This window comes from Homarus americanus, unplaced genomic scaffold (genome assembly GCF_018991925.1).
Source record: "Homarus americanus isolate GMGI-L3 unplaced genomic scaffold, GMGI_Hamer_2.0 scaffold25483, whole genome shotgun sequence".
NCBI classification, from domain to species: Eukaryota; Metazoa; Arthropoda; class Malacostraca; order Decapoda; family Nephropidae; genus Homarus; species Homarus americanus.
In genome coordinates, this window is record NW_024726235.1 from 8034089 (window position 1) to 8056171 (window position 22083).

The 22083-nt window shown below is 39.3% G+C and overlaps 1 protein-coding gene across 3 annotated transcripts in view; it reads right to left on the reverse strand.

Moving 5' to 3' along the window:
- LOC121865506 (low-density lipoprotein receptor-related protein 1-like) overlaps window positions 1–22083 on the reverse strand; it is a 163251-nt gene that overhangs the window by 92341 nt on the left and 48827 nt on the right. For all 3 annotated transcript variants that reach the window (XM_042365020.1, XM_042365019.1, XM_042365021.1), the window contains 7 exons: window positions 21614–21868; window positions 20905–21132; window positions 20373–20525; window positions 14916–15083; window positions 14654–14752; window positions 13720–13934; window positions 12209–12386 (listed from right to left, as the gene is read on the reverse strand). In XM_042365020.1, coding sequence (XP_042220954.1) covers window positions 12209–12386; window positions 13720–13934; window positions 14654–14752; window positions 14916–15083; window positions 20373–20525; window positions 20905–21132; window positions 21614–21868 — 1296 coding nt within the window. The remainder of the gene's footprint in view (window positions 1–12208; window positions 12387–13719; window positions 13935–14653; window positions 14753–14915; window positions 15084–20372; window positions 20526–20904; window positions 21133–21613; window positions 21869–22083) is intronic.

Below are 22083 nucleotides of genomic sequence, written 5' to 3' on the forward strand. Positions count from 1 at the left end.
AACAAAAGACGATCAGGTAAATTTAACTTACGAGAGAGAGAGATGTTAAAGCGATATTGGCTACTATTATATATTTTTAAGTGTAATTAAACTGCTGGACATGCCAAAGAAATTGTGAACTGCGCTAGAGGCATTCACACATACTTATCAATTCTAACGTAAGAAATAATAATAATAATAATAATAATAATAATAATAATAATAATAATAATAATAATAAAATAATAATAATAATAATAATGGCATTAAAATATCCATCTATATAAGCAGAGAAACTTATGAAAAAATCTACTGTACATGACGGCAGTGCCACACACCGCTACAGAACATCACCTAAACATACAGCATGGATATAGTATTTTAGCGCTAGAAAACATGACCACCATCACCACCAGAAAGATATTTAAAGGAACTAACATGACTCTCTCTCTCTCTCTCTCTTTCTCTCTCTCACAGCAATTATCACGAGAAACGTCCCTATATTATTTAGACGCATTAACGTATTAAGTAAAACCTTCCACAATCTCTCAAATTACGGCAACATGACTCATCAAGGACCAGACTTGGGGTGGGGTGTAGGTAGGGTGGGGTGGGGTGGGGGGGGTGCGGCATCCCTAAACTCAACTTGCACATTCAGGAAGGACCAATCACCAGCGTCCACCTGCCGATAGATGCCACTCTCTCCACACCTCCGACATGAGCTAAGTATACCCCTGTAGACTCGTGCTGACGAAAAAAAAAATTAAAGAACTCGATAATTGCCCTCCTTCCCTCTCCTCCCGGGTGCTACGATACACTAAAGACATCCCGAAGTAGTTAAGTCATTGGGAACTCAATAACACAAAGGCAGTGGAGAAACGTAATCCCCCCCCCCCCAACCCCAAGAGCTCCCACTGTACCCAACCTAACATCAAGACCCAATAGATAAGGTTCAATATCCCGCCCTACTATCAGTCTTCATGACACGTGTGGATGGATACGTTAATACCACCGTCTACTCCACAGCACAGAACATGTCAGGGAAACTACAATAATAAAGAGAGGAAACTATTAACAAACACTGAATTTCCAGACCCGTCAAAAAAAAAATCCTGGGTGAAAATTAAAAAAAGATATATGCGCCAGTATCGAAGACTATTTAACTAAAGTATTTCAATTTAAGAACATAAAGATAACACAACCTACTGACTGAACGTAGAGATTTCTGAATATTTCGGGAGTCATATTGTAGTGGATACCTCCCCTACAACCCGTACCCCACAATATCTTACGTGTATCTCCGGCGACGATAACAGAAACCTTTACCAAGAGAACAAATGAATGAAACAAAACACAGTCGGCAGCCAGCGTCTTGTACAAGCGTGCGGTGACCCAGTGGTAACAATGTTCATCTCCTGTCTTTTAGAGTCGCGGGTTCGAGTCCGGAAAATTGAAGGCAGTCAAGTACAGTGCCGGCCACGCTGTGCACTGAAGGGGGGTTACTGTGCAGTGTGTTGTATTCGGGTAAGCCTAGGGTTCCCATGCTGACACATCACACCCCATACCAAACAATACAACATAACAGAATATTCTCCGCATATTAACCGGACTGTCGACAACACAATAATAACACATCCGAACACCACCATTTAGTCTTACAAAATCACTAACTATACTGAATCTATACTCCTAAAAATATAACATAACCCAACATAACTTGTAAATAAGAATAAAAAAAAAAGTAAAAAACTCTTCAGCCACACGAGAGGAGCCCCAAACTAACACCCTTTACCTGTGTCACATTATAAATACAACATTGCATATCTACACGTGTTGTATATGAAATCTATACCCATTAACAATAACTCTTTCTAATCTTCAAACTTATTTCCTTACAAACATACACCACACTACATACCGCTATCACCTACAGGTTACGGTCATACTCGTCACACAGGCTACAGTCATACTCGTCACACAGGCTACAGTCATACTCGTCACACTTACAGGCTACAGTCATACTCGTCACACTTACAGGCTACAGTCATACTCGTCACACTTACAGGCTACAGTCATACTCGTCACACAGGCTACAGTCATACTCGTCACACTTACAGGCTACAGTCATATTCGTCACACTTCCCACCACTTAAGCGTGTTAATATTTACTCTCACGATCAATGTAGTATCTTTTTGCTTTTGTGGTAAGGAGTGAGTATAAAACCTAGGTTGGTCTCCAGTGTGATTTAGTACGTGACGAGGAATTGATGAAGCAGAGTCCACCACCCCTGTCTGACCTTATGTGTTTTACTTTACTTACCTTAGATAGATAGATAGATAGACACAGAGAATTTAACAGTTACACACAGACAGGTGGATAGATAGAAAGATATTCCGAAAAAACTCGCCATATACGTTCACATTGTTACAGTTACGTGTATGGATTTGATCCCAGTGTATTGGTCGTGACAGTAAGAGGCATTAAGCTTACAGAATCTAAGATATAAAGGAAAAACTGTATTGGCAAGACTTGTGTAAAAATTATCAACAATATGTATTATAATTATGCCATTAACTTGGATAAATGAGCAGAGCAATTCCTTATTAAGACAACTTTCGTATTTCTCATAACTGTTGGAATAAGGGATCACCTGAAGATTAGCCTCCCAGCGTATTTTACCGGATGATTAACCCACCCAAAGACTTCTTGGAGGGAATTAGGTTAGCAATAGGGATGAAATAAGCTGGGGGTCTAATCTTCAAGTGGTCCGTAATAGGTTGAGTGGTCTCGTCACAGAAAACACTGAGGCGCCACACCACTGCTATTTGTGCTAATATGCCGTCACCGGAGATAACTACCACATGACGCCCCTAAACGTACACAAAATAGCACTGAAAAAGCTAACGACAACAGCTATTTGCCTTGTGTAATAATTTAGTTGATTTTTTTTATTACGTTACTTTCGGACAACACGGGAATCTTAGAACCTTTATCTTTACAATCAATTATTTAGACAACTCGAAGACACCTTTCTTCTATGACGTTTCACTTACAAACGACTTACGGTCATTTGCGAGGGAAGTTCATGGAAGAAAGTTGTCTAAATAATTGATTGTAGAGATAAAATTCCAAGACTCCCGCGTTGTCCGAAATTAAAGCTTTTCCTTAATTTTTCTGTAATCGACAAAAAACAAAAATATAATGGAAATTTCAAAACATCAGTTCCCTTTGAGAGCGACAACTCGGTTCAAGTTGTTTTTCCCAATATTTGATGGACACATAATTAAGTCTCGATATAAAGTTTCCAATGCAAGACGATACACTGCATAACTAAGTGTAAAAGTATATTTATAAAGCAGCCAAAACTCATCACGAGCACAAGGGAACCATTCACGGTCACTGGCCCAAAGTCCATAAATATAACTGCCGGCCGTAAAAGTGTTTAACATCCAAATATTTCTGTTCCTCGTAACAACACACAATTCACTCGTCTTACCACTTATGATGTATGTACAAGATAACACCAACTACACGATGCGACCTCTAGTAATGGTGGTTACGTGAAACATGAACACTATCAACTCAATTCGTCTGGGAACGACTCGCTCAAAGCTGAACACTGGCCGCCACAACCGTATACAACAATACAATATAACTTACTCCGCCAAAACCACTCGAATATATTGGTAATGATAGATGTGTAAACTTAAGGCCCATAACATAAATATAAAAGACGTATCTATTAAAAGTAAACTTAACATCTATTGTACATAAGTAAAATTCCCTAAATGCCGAGAAAGAAATACGGATTACATACGTTTTTCTTTATACCGTATATCTAAGTTAAGGCATCAACATAATACAGTAGAAGTGTTACTACATGATCATTACTGTACTTGTAATTAATCATTATATTGATATTAGTAATTCAGTTCCTCTAGTGTGTGTGTGTGCGTGTGTGTTGGTGGAGGTTTTAACATCCGCTAATAATGTTGAAAGTGTTTGATTACTCCATATCTCACTACCAATAGGGGGACACACACACACGACAAACTGTAGCAAAATGCAGCATACAGATTTCCATCACTGGCAAGTCCAGTCCTTGGAGCTAGTCTGACCAGGTGGCCCAAGACTATGACCAACCCTAGCCAGGTGTTGGCCAGGCGAGATGGCCAGCCAAACCGCTGGTGACTATAAGTACTAATATAAGTCAGCAATACTTCCAAGGGGGGAGCAGTGCCCTCAGAGACGTAACCATGTGTTTAGTATGAGTAGGAGTGTGAGAGAACACCTCATACAGAGAGGTCGTGCTAGACGTGCCACATGAGACTTGTGGACTCCGGTGAATTAACCCTGAGAAGTTCGTATGTGGGTTGACCAAGGAGGTAAGCTAAAGTGTATTTAATAGTGAAACCTTTCACAATAAATAACCATCTCCTTTGATATATATGTAGTTTATTTTGTTAATAAATGTAAAGAGTGTAATTTGACATTTACATAATCCTGTGATAACTTTACACCCCTCGTGATTTACTACCCATACTCACTAACACAGTTGGTGAGTTAGGGGTGGTGGCAGCATAATCAATCATTGATTGATAAAATTAAGAGGATATAATCTTCCGATTGGGTTTTTGTGAGATTACTAATAATAAATAACAAATAAAAACCCAACACACTTCCCTCATACCGTCACTGGATAGAGAAAAAATTCACCCAAGTTAAGCTTACAGTATTATCGGTAAATCCTAGTTTATCGTCTCGTAGTCACCCTAACTGATATTTAAGATTTATAAACGTGTGGGTCATGATTACCCAGTGTCGCGTGCGACTCGGTTCCTTGCATACGGTACTAATCTATTTATTTATTTCAGGGGAACTTGTGTCCTTTAACAACCCCCCCCCCCCTAGCTTGTTATTACCAGTGACCGTTGGCTGTTCATTACTGTTTCCATTCTCTACAGTACACGTTCGTAAACATAACATTAATTTTAACCGTTAAAGAGCCAGTTCAAAGTGGTTACGATTTTTTTTATTATTTTTTATTTTTGCGATCGAGCGGAACAGTATTATTAACAGTGTGTTTATGGGGAGCCAAAAATCACTCATACAGACTATAAACTCCTCAGCCACAGGTTTAATTCAACACTACACTTTTTCACACACACACACACACACTATAAACGTCCTCTTCACACACACATCAGTATCGTGCCGGCTATGTACCGCTAAACTACCCCCTCACGCCCTAACATTAAATATTGACTCACATCCCGTTGTCTCGTGATTAGAAGTAAAGACCTCTCGGGCGTGCTTCCGTGGCGGTAGAGGGCGGGAGTGTGACAATGCACGGGGTCCATAGTGTGTAACTAAGTGCATAACAAAGTATTGTATTTAACAAACCTTTACGCAATATATCAGGGACTGTGACGTAATGATTCCTAGAAGTGCTGAAAAACAAGTACAGTCTGTATACAACTCCCGTATATCTCATAGTCAAACACCACGATATAATAAGTCTCAGTAGTAAACTAAAGTGATGAATACAGTACAGAACTTGAGCAGTCAGTTGAAGACGAAGACCACAACCCACAAGTAACATGACACATTTGGCTGAAACACAGGGACAATCTTCAAGTATTACTGAACAATAAAAAATATGACATTTGGCAGATAGATAAATAAATAAATAAATAAATACATAAATACCTAAATAAATACATAAATACATACATACATACATACATACATACATACATATATATATATATATATATATATATATATATATATATATATATATATATATATATATATATATATATATATATATATATATATATATATATATATATATATATATATATATATATATAATGTAAGTCCAACTTCGTTCAGCTATTTCTCAGTTTAAAAACACGTCCTTTTAGAGTACCTGTACCATCAATTTGCACAATTTTCAACGTAGATTTATAGTACAATATCTCAAAACTAACTTCAAATCAACTCTTCCTCGTAAAAGGTGACATCAACAAGATGCAAGCAAGGTTATCTCTGAGTGCATTAGCCACACCGACACTATCACGCACATGTTCAAGCCCCAATGCAAATAAACACTAAGGAGCCTTCAGTGGGGCACAGTGAGGGTCATGCCCTCAAAACAAAGTTGTGCCAAGGTCGGCGGTGGTGGGGGAGGCTCAGATGACGTCCACAGCACGTCTTTATGCCCAGAGCACAAGGGTGGTGCGCTTCCCTGCTGGCGCGCGCATCACGACTCCCACTTGACTCCACCATCACTCTTACTCAAAATCCTGGAACTCAACCCACGTCCCAAACCAAAGCAGCACGTCTACCCCCACCCCCTGCCCCAGCACGCACGCACACACACACACACGATAGTTATATTGGCATTTCATGCTCGCCTTCCTAGCCTACATTAACCTAACTCTCCTCACCATATTACAAGAGTTTTCATACAGTCTAAAAAAGCAAGCATGAACTTAGCATGCTTCCCAGTTGGGCGCTGTAAACGCTTCTGCGCTTCACCTTGCACAGGATGTAAGGGGGTGCCCAATAAACTAGCCCTCTCGGGGGCAATCGATCTAAAAAGTTTCCAGATAATATTTTGTTTCGTAAAATCTTAAGTTAATGACTTTCACATGTCTAACTATCAACAAAAATAATAGGACACGGTCTAAGAGACACAGGTGGTCGATGACGTAGGCAGGATGAAGTGAGGGGGAGAATCGTGTCATTGACTGCCACTCAGTGCTCAGGTTCCCTGCGTTGTTAATAATCAACCAATTGGTGACGTAAAGTAGGTATAGGTCCCACCCATCTCAAGGTCACCATCCTGACTCACTCCCTACCCTCACGGCCTCACTCATATACCACAACCTCTGGCCCCCACTACTGTACCGTCTGGCCCCACCACTGTACCGTCTGGCCCCACCACTGTACAGTGTCTAACCCTCAGTATACCATGCTGGCCCCACCACTGTACCGCGTCTGACCCTCACTATACCATGCTGGCCCCACCACTGTACCGCGTCTGACCCTCACTATACCATGCTGACCCCACCACTGTACAGTCTGGCCCCACCACTGTACCGTGTCTGACCCTCACTATACTATGCTGGCCCCATCACTATACCATGCCTGGCTCCATCACTGTATTACGCCTGGCTCCACCACTGTACCATGTCTGGCTCCACCACTGTACCAGACACCTGGCATGGCAGCTCCACTCACCTTACCCCAGCTGACCACCTGTAAATAACAGACCACCCACAGCCCTCATAACATGGTTTTGTCGTTGAAAATTTTACCACATAATTCCTAACCCAGGCACACTCACTCACTCGATCTCCTAAATCCCATTACACAAGAATGCCCATCCGCCAACAGTATATCAAACGTCACATATCCAACCCACATGGCCACAAAAATATCCCACCGCATACCAACCCAACAAACGAATACCCCCTACAAATCAATCCCCAGTAAACCTCCCCCCACATACCCACTACACGCGAGTGCCGCTACACAAAATCACTACACAACCACACCCTTCCATCACTCTGGTCACGAAGATTGGCGCCGACACACTGGCACTCGTGTTCCTCCAGGGATCACTTCATCATTCGTGGCACGGTCATTTACGTGTAATTTTTCCGGCACAACACATAGTCATGTCAGCGGCGGGCGCCATGCATGACGTGAGGAAGAGTGTGAATGTTGTTCAGCGAGTCGCGGTAACCTCACCACACGGCGACTGGTGTTCTTCCTCGCAGACACTTCTACACCACGACCACCTCCTCCACTCTCTTCATCACTACTGCCTCTGCCTGCCACCCACCCTGGCCCACGCGCTGTCCTCCCCTGGCCCTCTCTCAACCCGCCCCTCTCCCCACCCTCTGTCTTCCCCGGCCACTTGACCCTCCTCTGGCTCGACCCACCCGCCCCACCCTGGTTTAAGTTCTGTCCGCCGCCCCTGGCCACCCTGGGGCCCAGATCCACCTGTTCCACTCTGGTCCAATGACTGCCCTTACTTTGCCTATCCCGTTTCTCCACTGCTTGGCCCAAGCGCTGACTCCACCCCATTTCACCCTGACACACTCCACTCAATGACCTCCAATGGCCCACTCCGCCTCATCCCACCCACACGCTGCCCTCTGCCCCGCCCTGCCCTATAACTGACCCAACCCACTTCGCACTACACTATACCGCTTTAAAGCGCTTCCTGAGAAAATAAAACTCCGCCTGGTGACATCATTTATCATACCGATATTAACTTACCCAGCAGAACCTCTTCATACTGCAAGCACCACTCAAATATTAAAATTACAGGTGGTCCAAAATGAAGCCCTAAGATTCGTCACAGGTGAAAGATACCCCTTCACTAGAACCACAGCCGAGATACATAGAGACCTGAGAATGAAACCCATCAACCAGCAGCTGCACACCCTGGCCAGCAGAATCTGACAAAAGATAGAACGATCAGAGCAAGAACTCCTTCAAAGACTCCCACCAGATAACGACAACAACCATACATGGTTCCCAAAAAGCTTCGAAATCTCAAAAGGTCCATTACCATCCCCGATCTACACGGCCAGGCAATAGACAACCTCCCTAGACCAACATCCGCCAGTAGGGTGGGCGGAATAATGAAATAAGGCCCTTAAAACACCCATACAGTATATGGGACAGGGTAGGATGTCTAGTGCCTGTACCGACAGACAATAACTAACCCATGACACAACCCAAACACACTATTAGCTTAGCTAGGCGGTCAGCCCGCCCTCTCTTACCTCCTCCTAAACTTCTTCAATTTCCGAATTATAATTTCCTTCCCCCACCTCTAATCTTCTTTCACCCTCCTTTCTCTACAAAAAACAAAATGGAATCTTAACACCGGCCCACTCGTCACCTCCTCCTACTTCATCCCAACCCACCCTGGCCCACACACTGCCCTCACCCTGTCCCCAACTAACCCAGCCCAGCCCATCCACCTCACCCTGGTTAACCCCCCCTATACCTTCTTACCCTGGCCCAATCCGCTCTACCTCACCCCACCCCACCCCACCCTAACGCAACCCACCCTACATCACCCTGGCCCACTCCACCCTACCACACCCAAACCCATCGATGTCTCGTGCCTGTACCGACAGACAATAACTGACCCATGACACAACCCTAACACACTATTAGCTTAGCTAGACGGTCAGCCCGCCCTCTCTTACCTCTTGAATTTCTTCAATTTCCGAACTATAATTTCCTTCCCCCACCTCTAGTCTTCCTTCATCCATCCTTTCTCTACACAAATATAAACCACGCCACTTCACGAGCACCCACTCCACCCAACCACACCCACACACACTCCACCCTACCCAAACTATACCTGCCCCACTTCACCCACAACACCCTATCTCAACCACACCCACCCCACACTATCTCACCCTGACCCACCCCACCCTACCTCAACCAGCCCCACCCCACCCTACCTCACCCACACCCACCCCACACTATCTCACCCACACCCAGACCCACCCTACCCCACTCACACCCACCCTTCCTCACCCTGACTTCAAAGGACCAATAATAACTGGAGTAGCAGGATGTGCCTCTGAGACCTCTCCTTATAGAGCATATTAACCAGATAATAGACTTTGGTGGAGGCCCTGGTGGGAAGAAAGCTGCTACTAGGCAGATGGGTGGACCAGAACCAAGGACAATTAGGATGGATAACAGCCATGTCAATAGTGTTGTTATTGTTTACTTTGTATCTGTATATTTCTGCCTAAATAAACTGTTATAATGTCAATACTGTACATCAATAGAAATAATCTAATTGATCCCACTGATTCTAATAGCTGGCTTTAAAATTCCCCTAAAAGATTCTAATATGTTCAAATAACAAGTGTAAGGGATTACGTAATAAATCCCCCCTCCCCCAATAGTATTATGTGCATATCTGATAAACCCTGAGGGGGGATACCCAGTGTAAAGACCTTAAGTGAAACTGATCTGAAATTCCATGCCAAATCAGCTCTTTCCCAGGATTTGACTTGCCCTTTTATTAGCCTTAGGCCAGACACCACATTTGTTTCACTATTACCTCAAAAAATAAAACATTATCTCTTTGCACTGGAAAATACTTGGAGGTGTTAGTCCTGTTATCACCTTGTTATCCAACTACTTACCTGGGTTGTCAAGCAAAGTAAACACTCTTGCAACACAATATAAATCAATAAAATGCATATAACTAATCCCTACGATTGTGACAGCACTACAATTATGCTATAAGCATCTAAAATCACAAGAAAAACTTTATCCTTCGTAATGTCAGAGCAGCTTAACAGACCTACACTGTGCAGAGGTGTGACTGGATGTAAAGGCTTGTTCCTGACGTACAGTGTTTTATAGCCAATGACAAACATGAAAACAAATCCCCTTGACTCATGAACCTTTGAATCCAAGACATCACATATTGTTGGATCCATAGATGTCACACTGTATGATGTCTCGGAATCACAGGTTCATGAGCCAAGGGGTTCACAGATGGGACGGAGGACTGACAGAGCTTTTATCCAAGACTGTACATGTTTATGACTGATAACAAAACTCTTCAGCTGTCACCCTTCTTAGGAAACCTTCATGCCAAAGGGTTATCCTCTGGTGGCCCAGTGTGATGGTAAGGGATAATGCAATTTTCAAATTTATTCATCTTCTCACTTCCTGCCACATAAACTTGTTGGGTACAGTACAGTACAGTACAGTGCAGTATATGAAACAGCTTGATTTTGTAAGGTGGGAACTAGTGATAGGAATAAATCAGGAGTATCTGAGGAAGTGACAGTGGTGGTATGGATGGAAGATAGAATGCGTAGTTGTGTGATGGAACATTGTATAATGAGGCAGATCTTAGAACATTATGATCATAATAAAACTGGAGTATGAGAGAGGGAGTTACTGTGAATGAGTACAGGGTATGTCCAAAGAGTGAGGAATGTCAAGGAGGAAGACCTGGAGAGCTTTACTGTGAGAGACGAGTGATAAGTGACGAGAGATTTAAATGCAAGATTGGGTGGAAAAGAGGTGATGGGGATTTTAGGCTCATATGGAGTACCAGCCAGGAATAAACAGTGATGGAAAGAGGCTCATGGCATGCAATGTGTGAAGACAGAGAAGATTGATCACAAGGAATATATGATTAAAAAGAAGAAAAAATCCATTAGCATACATGGAGGCATGACAATGGAGAAGATGCTTGTTAAGACTACAGTACAGTATACAGTATGCTTGGGAGTCTGAAATGTAAGTTAAAGGATCTGAATACTGAAAGAGGTGCAGCCCACGGAGAGTCTAATCAGCATCTGGGATGAGTGGGAATACATATAATTGCACATAGATAAATAGATAGATAGATTGACAGATAGATAGAGATAGATATTTATTCAGTAAGAGTACCATACAAGTTTACATTGATGCAGCATGTATATAGACAATGATGCAGCATGTATATAGACAAGGCAGGTATACAAATCAGCATGTACATCGCAATGCAGGTATATAGTTCAGCATGTATAATAGCAATGCAGGTATACAAGTCAGCAGGTGTATAGCAATGCAGTTATACAATGTTTATAGACAATGCTGGTATACAGCAGCACAAACAATGTACCTAGACAGTGCGGGAATACAAACAGTGGTAAACAGTAAGGAATACAAGCAAGGACATCGAACAAAACCACAACAGATGCTCATTTCCAGTGAAATTTTCATAGTGAAAGAGACTCAAAGAAATGAAATAGGAAGAAAGACAAAGAGCATAAGCTGTTGATTTGTACAATATGGCGCTATTTGAAGAAATTACTTATATCGTTGTTGAAAATACATTAGATTTTTTCATCATTTACATAATCACCAATGGGTAAAGAAGAACATAACTCACCCATCAGGCTTTTTCTGGTCCAGTTGTAATGTTCTTGTTTCAATCAAGTGGAACGGACAGTCAATTAAATCATTTCAGTTTTCTTGAGTTCCTTCTTCTACAATACAGTACTTGTGTGTGTTATACATTTAACTTCTTATGAGAGGGTTAGAGGACCTGTTCCATCCCATTTACTTAGTATGTTTATTGACAATCGTTTATGTTTGCCCTACATATTACCTAATTAATCTTAAAAGAATCCTGACTTAGAAACAAAACACATATCTGTTACTCACTGCAATTGGCTTCATCTGAAGAGTCACTGCAGTCAATTCTTCCATTGCAAACCCAAACAGAAGGAATGCACTGGCCAGTATTGCATTTAAACTGGGAATCTAGACACACAAGAGGTGGACAGGATTCAGGTTCATCACTACCATCCCAGCAGTCTTCATGCCCATCACAATGGTACTCCTGTTACAAAAGAAAAGAACATCTAATAAATGAGTAGTAGAAAATATTAACAGATTAGAACTGATTATATTATATTATATTATATTATATTATATTTATATATATATATATATATATATATATATATATATATATATATATATATATATATATATATATATATATATATATATATATATATATATATATATATATATATATATATATATATATATATATATATATATATATATATATATATATATATATATATATATATATATATATATATATATATATATATATATATATATATATATATATATATATATATATATATATATATATATATATATATACACAGTATATATACAGTGACCCCTCGTTTAACGAACACCTCGGTTAACGTAATTTCGATTAACGAACTGCCTTCCATAAGGATCTTCAATTCGGTTAACGAAAAAAACATTCGGTTAACGAAGTTCTTACGAACCGACCTCAACAAGTTTTCGCTTGCACTGACCGGGCAACCAGCTTAAGTATCAGTCCCCCAATACATTAATCGGTTCTAGGGCTTAAATTCCTTACTATTTTAGTAAATATCAAGAAGTTTATACTATTCAATAATTTTAAAATATTCAATTTTTTAGTCATTTTAACAATTATTGAACATAATTGAAGGTAAAGTGACTAGTTTAATGCGCGGCATCCAGCCTCTTAACACAGCAAACAGGAGTTAGTCTCTCTCTGTTTTCACTGGTGGTAACATCTTGCTTGAGACCCTCTTCAACTAAACGCTTTTTTTCCTGTGTTTCCAAGCAAATTATTGGTCATTTTGAAATATATTTTACATATTGACAATATATAATGCAGTACAGTGTTGATTTAAAGAAAATAATCTTGAATTACACCAAGAGAGCTAAAATTTTATGGGTGAAATGGCGCCATGGGGTGACTTCTCTTCCACCCCAATGCCTTCTCTTCTTCCTTCTCCTCCACCCCCATTCTAAATCCCATCATCATCACCATCATCATCATCCAGGAGCCTTCTACATACACATCTCAAAGTAAGTGAACTTTTCTACCATTTTTGTTGAATTTAGGAAATTTTCGGTGAGCTGGAACCAATTACCCAAAAACCCATTGGAACAATGGTTTCGGTTAACGAAATTTTCGGTTAACGAACGACCTTCTGGAACAGATTGAGTTCGTTAACTGAGGGGTCACTGTATATATATATATATATAGATAAATATATATATATTTATTATGACCAGGTTTGCAATATGGTATTTTCACAAAGATTCACATGTGTGTGAAATAAAATTATACAGGTACAGCAAAGGAATCTTACCGCAGGAAGGCAGCGATGCTCATACTGGTTAAATAATGGACATATAAACTGTCCCGGTGGACATGATATGCCAACAGGCAGAGGGCAACCATCTGGGGGGTTCTCATCTGCTGCTCCCTCACCACAGTCATTGTCACCATCACACACCCACTTCTGAGGGATGCAACGTCCAGTAGTATTGCATTTAAATTGATCATCTTCACATTTTTTGGTTTCTGGAAACAACACAATTTAGTGATGAATATCAAAGGTTAACAAAATGACACATTACTATAAGCAGTACTGTACATGATGAATATGACATACATTGTTTGATTATGCTTTCTGTAGCTGAGAGCCACTACACTGTATATCATTATCACATACATTATACTGTACTAAGGCTGTCACCCAAAGCTAAATACAGACACCAAAAGCTGCACAGAAAAACTCATGGATATGATTATAAATCCAAGTGTGTATATGTTACAACTTTTTTTTGCAAAATAACTTACAAACAGGCTAGCCAAAGTACACACACACAAAAATAGAACAGGACCACTTAACTGTGTATCAATCTACACGAGCCATCCTAACCTAACCAAACCTCTCACTTAACCTAACCATAAGGTTAGGTTAGTTTAGGTTGTCTGTTTGTAAGTTATTTCGCAAAATTATCAGCATGCATGCCAGGAATTTTGCAAAATAACCGATTTTGCAAAAAAAACGTAACATATACTTGTACAAATGTAATAACAAAGATGTGAACGTAAAACAAACAGGTGTGACAACAGACCGATATGTGAATGTGTGCATTTTTCACCCTCATTAAGATATGAACTCATCATCTCACAAAACACAGGATCCTAAATTTTCATGTTTGCTTACTAATTTATGTATCAAATGTTATTTATTCATTCATAAGCAATTAGTAAAAACAAATATAATTAATTACCACAGTTGTCTGGTTCATCTGATCCATCAATACAGTCTTTGTGGGCATCACAAAGCCAAATGCTAGGAATACAGTTTCCATCAGCACATGTAAACTGATCTGAGGAAGAGAGTTTATTACATCCTCAGTGATGAAGAGAACATAAGATGGTTATAACATTCATCATTATTTGTTAGTATGAATTTTATAGCAATACAGTACAGTACCACAATACTGTAATTAACTTTTTCTGAAGCACAAAATTTAAGTATCAATATCTTACCAGAAGGGCAGGTGTAGTTGCATGAAGCTTCATCGCTTGATGGTGTTGTGATGTTGCCATCTTTACAGTCATTGTCACCGTCACATATGAACGAAGTGGCTATGCACCGTCCATTGCGACACTGGTGAGTGCCAGATGGACACAAGGAGGTTTCCACTGGTACAGTTACTGAAGGAAAATGTCTTGATAAAAAGGCTTATATGAATAACACCGATGCATTTACAAAGGGAAAAAGTATTACTGAGAGGCTTTAAAAATTCACACAACAGACCTGGACTCAGATGGGACAAACTTACATTAGTTATATACAGTAGTTTGGTTTGGTTAGGGTCACAAACCTCACTATGACTAACTAACCCAAATAAACCAAACCAATTTCTAAAAGTGACTCAAACCCCAATACAGTAGAAATCCAAAAATCCGGACTGCTTGGGGATTGGGTCGGTCCAGATTTTCGGATTTTCCGGATTCTCAGGCAGTACTTTTAAAATTAAAATTTAAGGAGGAATAAAGAAGAGATGAACAGGTACATTTTGATAGTTTATTCATAAGCAAATATAGCATGCTTCATTTATCAAAACGAGCAGTTTTAAAGAAAAATAAAGTCAACACTAGACAAAAATGTAAACAAACTGTCTAATACCATGACGAGTCTTGAAATTCCTAAGCCATCCATCACTAAATGCACACTCTGATTCAATGTTCATTTGCTCCTTAAAAGACTTTGCTTTGGCAATAAGCATCGGCCCAGAAATTGCCATACCTTCTGATCGTTTTAACAAAAAGCATTCGTGCAACACTTTATCAAGATTTTCTAATTTGGGCCAATGTAAACTATTTCTTTCAGCAATTTTAATGTAAGGCTCAGAAGAAGCTGTGAATTCTAGAATTTTATATCATAAATTGTAGACTTTCCAATGTCGTATGTTTCCATTAGAACAGCATTGCTCACACCACGTTCTAGTTTCTAAATTATTTCAAGTTTGTCACTCAATTTCAATGTGTTCTTCTTTCTCTTCACACAACGAAGTTTATCTACTTTAGGGGCCATTATTATGGGCTTGTACTCTTTACAAGGAAAGAGTAGGACTCAAAATTACATATGTTGTCACAGTTTGATTGCTTGTTTTAAAGTGGCGATTGCGTGGTCGTTTGTTGTCGCTGTGCAGCTGAGGCATTCACGCATGCACACATACACACAAAAGATTTATAGTGCCTCAAATTTTACATTTCAGTTCAAGCTAATTACAAAACTAACAAAATTAGCTACCTATAATTTACAATTACTTATATTATTACAATTACAGTTGGTCCTCATATTACGCGGTCCCGCATTCCGCGTTTCACCGTTAACGCGGTGCCTTGCCAGAACCTAACATTTTCACATTCCGCGGTCGTGAACCCCATTACGCGGAGAGCGGCTGGCAAGCCGCGCCATTTTTGGATCCAAACCTCCCGCCATCCGCCATGTTGTGTAAGAGGCGCGAAAATGGTGCGCACAAGGTCGCCCAGTCATCAAAACATGACCAGTTCTTCACCCGCCACCCACTACAGCCGGCCCAAGTCAGTGATAGTGATAATTATAGTGAGGATATGGACTTATATGAACTTTGGGGGTTTGACAAAGAGGCCCTGCAAGCCTCTGTGGTGGATAGTGATACAATTGATACAAGTGATACAGGTGAGGGCCAATAATCTGCCCTCTGCCTCGGAACCAACCGCCCATCCCCGTGTGCCCAGCCATCTTTTCTACTAATGTAAGTGTTAAAAAACCTAATATTATTGATATTTCTCTTAATTATTAATTGTGTGTGCATGCCATCATAAAGTTAAGATAATATTTTTACTACAACATAGTTGTGTGTCGTCAAAAAGTGGAGTTTGGGGATCGGCCCGGACTCCATTTCAATTAATCCCATATGTTATGTTATTCACTTTACGCGTTTCTCACTTTCCGCGGTACCCTCTGGGTTACATTAACCGCGTAATATGAGGACCAACTGTATGTAAATTAATTTTTTAAAGCAACTCCATTCATTCACGTAACCCACAAAAGCCCACTAAATTTAAAAAGTTTGAGTTTTCGAAAAGTCCGGATTCTCGGGTGGTCCCGATTCCTGGCATCCGGATTTTTGGACTTTTACTGTACTTGTAATATTCAATTTCAATAATATGAGTACAGAACCATGCATTGGATTTGAAGGACTGACTTGCAGTGAGCTTGGTTTAACCTATCATTATACACGGTCCTGATATACTTTAAATTTTCAGGATTTTATTGTGCAAATACACTGCAGACAAGTGCACACTGTACAGCCTCACAACAGAACTTATGTATGTTTGCTCCTTTGTTATTTACAGTATTCTAGTGTTATTTTGGTTGTAATGTAATCACTGGAGAATCCCCAGTCTGGCCTTACAATATTTGAGACATGCTGATTATATGCAAAAGTGATGTTGATACAGGTAATTGGTAAAGAGAGGAGATGAAAAATTAAGAAGATAGTGAATGTGGACAAGTGTATCTAAGTATGCAATAGCTACAGCATGTGATTAATATCTGCAAGCAAAACCTTACACAGGCAAAGGGGGCAGTGCTCAAGGGGAAATTAAAATTCTATTACACTATATCAACTTAACAGAGAGTGTGTTCAGAAAAACATAGCAGCAATTTTCGACTTGTGATAAGAGCATAAGCTACCACCTGTATCACAAATTCTTCACACTTACAACAGTCAAGCTCATCAGTCATGTCAGAGCAGTCCACCTCCCAGTCACAGCGCCAAGAAGTAGGTAAACATCGACTTATGTCACACAAAAACATCCCAAAGGGACACATGCCATCCTCACCTTCAACACATTTGTACCATTCAAACAGGTATAATAAAAGACCATGCAGATCATCCATGAAAATAAAATAGGAAAAAAAGTTATACAGAAGTTAATAACAAGTCATAAATAATTAAAATATGTAGAAGTGTAACATTAGCCAAGACAGCAAAGGTTGAGGAAGGTTAACAAGACAAAAGCAAAGATCAGATTTTGAATAAAAGGTTTGGAAGGTGTCCAATAAGTTGTTGTCCATCACCCCATCAAGTTCAGACATAGAATAAAGAGAAAACATCAAGATATAAATGCAGCATATCGGCAAACTTGTGCACTACATAAGCCTGACATACAATACTGTTTGTGAAGTTAAGAAGAGTTCAGGAACACTGTAATATAAGTTCTTTGCAGAGAGAAACATACTACCCTTAAATGTAACCCTTGCTGTTTCTACAAGTTTAATTTCTCACTGCATAATTTTCTTCATACACTACAGAAATACAGTAGTACATCACTTATTCTGGACTGATCATTGGATAGGACTATCTGCAACAGTGGAAATTCCAGCAAAATAAGACTGCAGTACTTCAGCACAAAAGTTGCTCTACCCCTTCCAAAATGTGGTAAAATCTAATCTATGAGCAACACCAGGGCTGTGGAGTCGGAGTCGGAGTCGAGGAGTCGGAGGAAATTTCGGCTTGTGGAGTCGGAGTCGGAGTCGGTAAAATTGTCCAGACTCCGACTCCGACTCCGACCGCAGCAGCGGTAGACATTAAAAATACGAGATTTCAGCAAGATTTCTTTGGTGCACTGATGGAAGTGGAGAAATTTGACCGGTCTTCAAAAGTGACAGTGGAAGAAGCCATACCTGCTTACCCGAGATTGTTAAAGATGTAGCTAGAGCTGTGACAGCAATGCCACCCACTCAGGTCAGTGTAGAAAGACTGTTTTCTGCACTGAAAATAATCAGATCAGATTTAAGGGCTTCCATGAAGGAAGATCTGACTGAAGCTATTCTGTTCCTAAGAACAAATATATGAACTCAGGCATATTCATTGCAGTGATTCCACTGATCCCACTAATTTTCTTAAATTATTAAAAGAATTTATTTCCATTTTATAAGCATTATTATGAATTTATTGTAGCAGGCACAGTATAGCACTATAATTTTGGACGATAGTCTCTTCTTTACCATTTGAAATTTTGAATTATATCAAATTTTGTTTCGTTGAAAACTGCACAGAGGCTCTCAGCTACAAAACAATTAGCTACAACCTGTTTTTGGTGAGATTAAGGCAAATTTAATTTAATAACTTAATCATGTAAGGTTTATCCATTTTCCTTAATAAGGTATTCATTTCTTTAATGTACATAAATATATAACTTTACTTTAAAAGGAATTGTAGGATCATCATTTAGATCCACATCAGATTATGAGCTTAAACAAAATTCATATGCTGAGATCGAACTCTTAGATATACATGTAAATGGTGTTTTCTAGTTAATATCTTGAATTCTTAATAAATTTATTTTTCTTTTGATTGAAACTTTGAAAGTCAAGCCTATCATCTTTTTGTAGTTCTTAAATATCGTCCAGATCATTAATAAAGCTGTAGCAGTATAGCCACGGTGTTTTACTTTTTACCTACGCAGGTTACAACATACAAATTACAATTAGGATGGTAGAAATAGTTGTTACAAATAGGCCAAGGAGTCGGAGTCGGAAGCATAAAAATTTGAGGAGTCGGAGTCGAAGGTTTTGTCTTCGACTCCACAGCCCTGAGCAACACATTACAGCTCATCAGTGTAACACACTTTCTGATTTGTTGATTAGTTTAGTGATGTGTAATGGTTAAGTGGAATTTTCTTAATATTCATCCACAGCATTTGTTTACTAATATCATTAAATCACTTGACAAAATAAAGTAGAAACAACAAAAATACAGTATACATGAAAATTTGGTGAAAAGAAGCATACTATACAAGGAATATCTGCTTACTTTCACATTACTGTATATTCAAATGTTCACACTCTTTCTACACTATTCTTGAAATTTTATTGTTTCAAAATAATAATCAATATTATACATATTTTCAGAATGAAAATTCTACTATTTACAAAAGGACATTTAAAAAAAAATAAAATATCACGGCCTTGTAACTTGTCACGCTTCATTGAGGCATCAACACCACCAATAGTTTAACAGTATATAATGTTAACTCTGCTGAGGCACTGTTGTTTCAGAGTTAAATTATTTTGGATAAACTGTACGGTATTACTAGACAATCCCAATTTTGGTCTTATGACATCCCAGTTATGCAGATGTCCAGTAATTTGACATAATACTGTACCTGTGAGCAGAAATTTCCATCCTACCTTCTAAAGCAAACATTGTTTCATGTGAAATAGAATGCAGAACTTATCATGCCAGTCTTTCTGAAGAGTATTGAATATTCATGAAGTGTCATCACTGAGTACAGAAATTCTGTATTTTGTATCCTTAAAAACAAATCCTTCCCTTTCTTAACACTAAATTCACTTTCAAAACAAACTCATGCTAATGTCTGGTAACACACATTATATTATGGCACCAGTATTCAAAAAGAGCCTAACAAATAAAACTTGCTTACTTGTGGTGCAGTTCTGCTCATCTGAGTTGTCCCAACAATCATTAGCACCATCACAAATCCACTTTGGATGAATGCAGTTGGTAGTATTGACACAGTTGATCAGCTCTGAGCTGTTGAAACCATCCCATACCACAGCTGTACAATCAGGCTTCTCTGAAAGCAAATTTACAAAACCCATTAAATTTTCTCATCTGCAGTATATGTTGTATATTTTTTTTAATATTTGGAGGAGAAAAAGTATAATCTGTTATTATTTATTTATTAAAACATTTCCTTAGGCAAGACTAAAGGTGTGACACTTTTCTCTCCAGAACCAAAATTCTAAATTGGAAAAAAGAGACTCCTCCTGCTCCCAAAGACTCTACGTTACAGAGCTAGGAGGAAGATGCTTAAGACAGGTATGTGATTACTGGGATTTAACTCATAAGAAACAATCTAGTTATATCTAAATAAGATCTTCCTGATGATTTAACCTTATGATGTACTACAATTACAGCATCAACAATTACATGTTGTAATATAATCTACTTACCACACCCCATTTCATCACTTGCATCAGGACAATCTGGATCATTGTCACACTTGAGATAAGATGCAATACAGAGACCAGAAGTCTCACACCTGATTTCATCATCCCTACATTCACAGTCATTCTCATCTTTGAAGTTGGGGCAGTTAGCATTCCTGTCACAAACAGTTTCCTGAGGTACGCAGGGACCATTACCACATGTGAAGTAGCCCTCTCGACAGGTGCGGCTTACTATGGAGAGGAAATACAGCGTACTGTTAATATTACTGCATTTATAAATTTCCCCCATCAAGGAATAATAAATAAAAACTGATTCCTAAAAATGTTCACTATTTTTCATGGATGTGGTGGAAACAGATGAGAAAACAAGAGTAATGTAGACAGGTACAAGTCTGGTGAAAAATAATATGGAATGAAAACAAAAGTAAGTTAGCTGATGTATGCACATGACACTATTCTCGTGTGAAATTCAGACCAAAAAATTACAATTCCTAGTCGACTAAACAGTTATTTAGGGCACTATTGTGAAGATGGAAAATCACACAACATATCAATTTCAGCAGTAAGAATGAGTGAAAGATATCAAAAGATTGTTTCTTTTTGTTCCAGTCATCCTTCATTTTAATTGGAAAAGGCTTGAAAGAGTGAATATAGAGTAAAATGATAGTTAATGTGTATCTCACTAACTAAACAAAAATATTAATGAACATACCACAATATTTTTCATCCTCATCAGAGCCATCAGGACACTCAGGTACTCCATCACAAGAATAAATATAGGGGATACAAAAGCCACTGCTACATTCAAACTGATCTGATGTACAGTTGGCTACACGCACAGCACAACGGCGTCCATCTCCCAGAAGCATACGGCCCGGAGAGCAGCGACAAATAACCTGAGCCCACTCATCCAGGGTGCAAATATCTTCACAGCCTCCATTCAGAACCCGACATGGGCTTGCATCACCTGCATCAAGATGTTAATCAGTTAGTACAAAGTTAAGAATTACTGGTCATTTATAATCACTAAAGTATCCTAATTAAGTATGAAGGAGAGAATCTGAGCCATCTGGCAAAGAGCTCAACCAGGAAAGGAGATTTTTTAATCGATTCTCCATTTCTGGCAAAGAACAAATCATTTACTCATCAAGATGACATTTGAGAATTATTTTGATATTATAA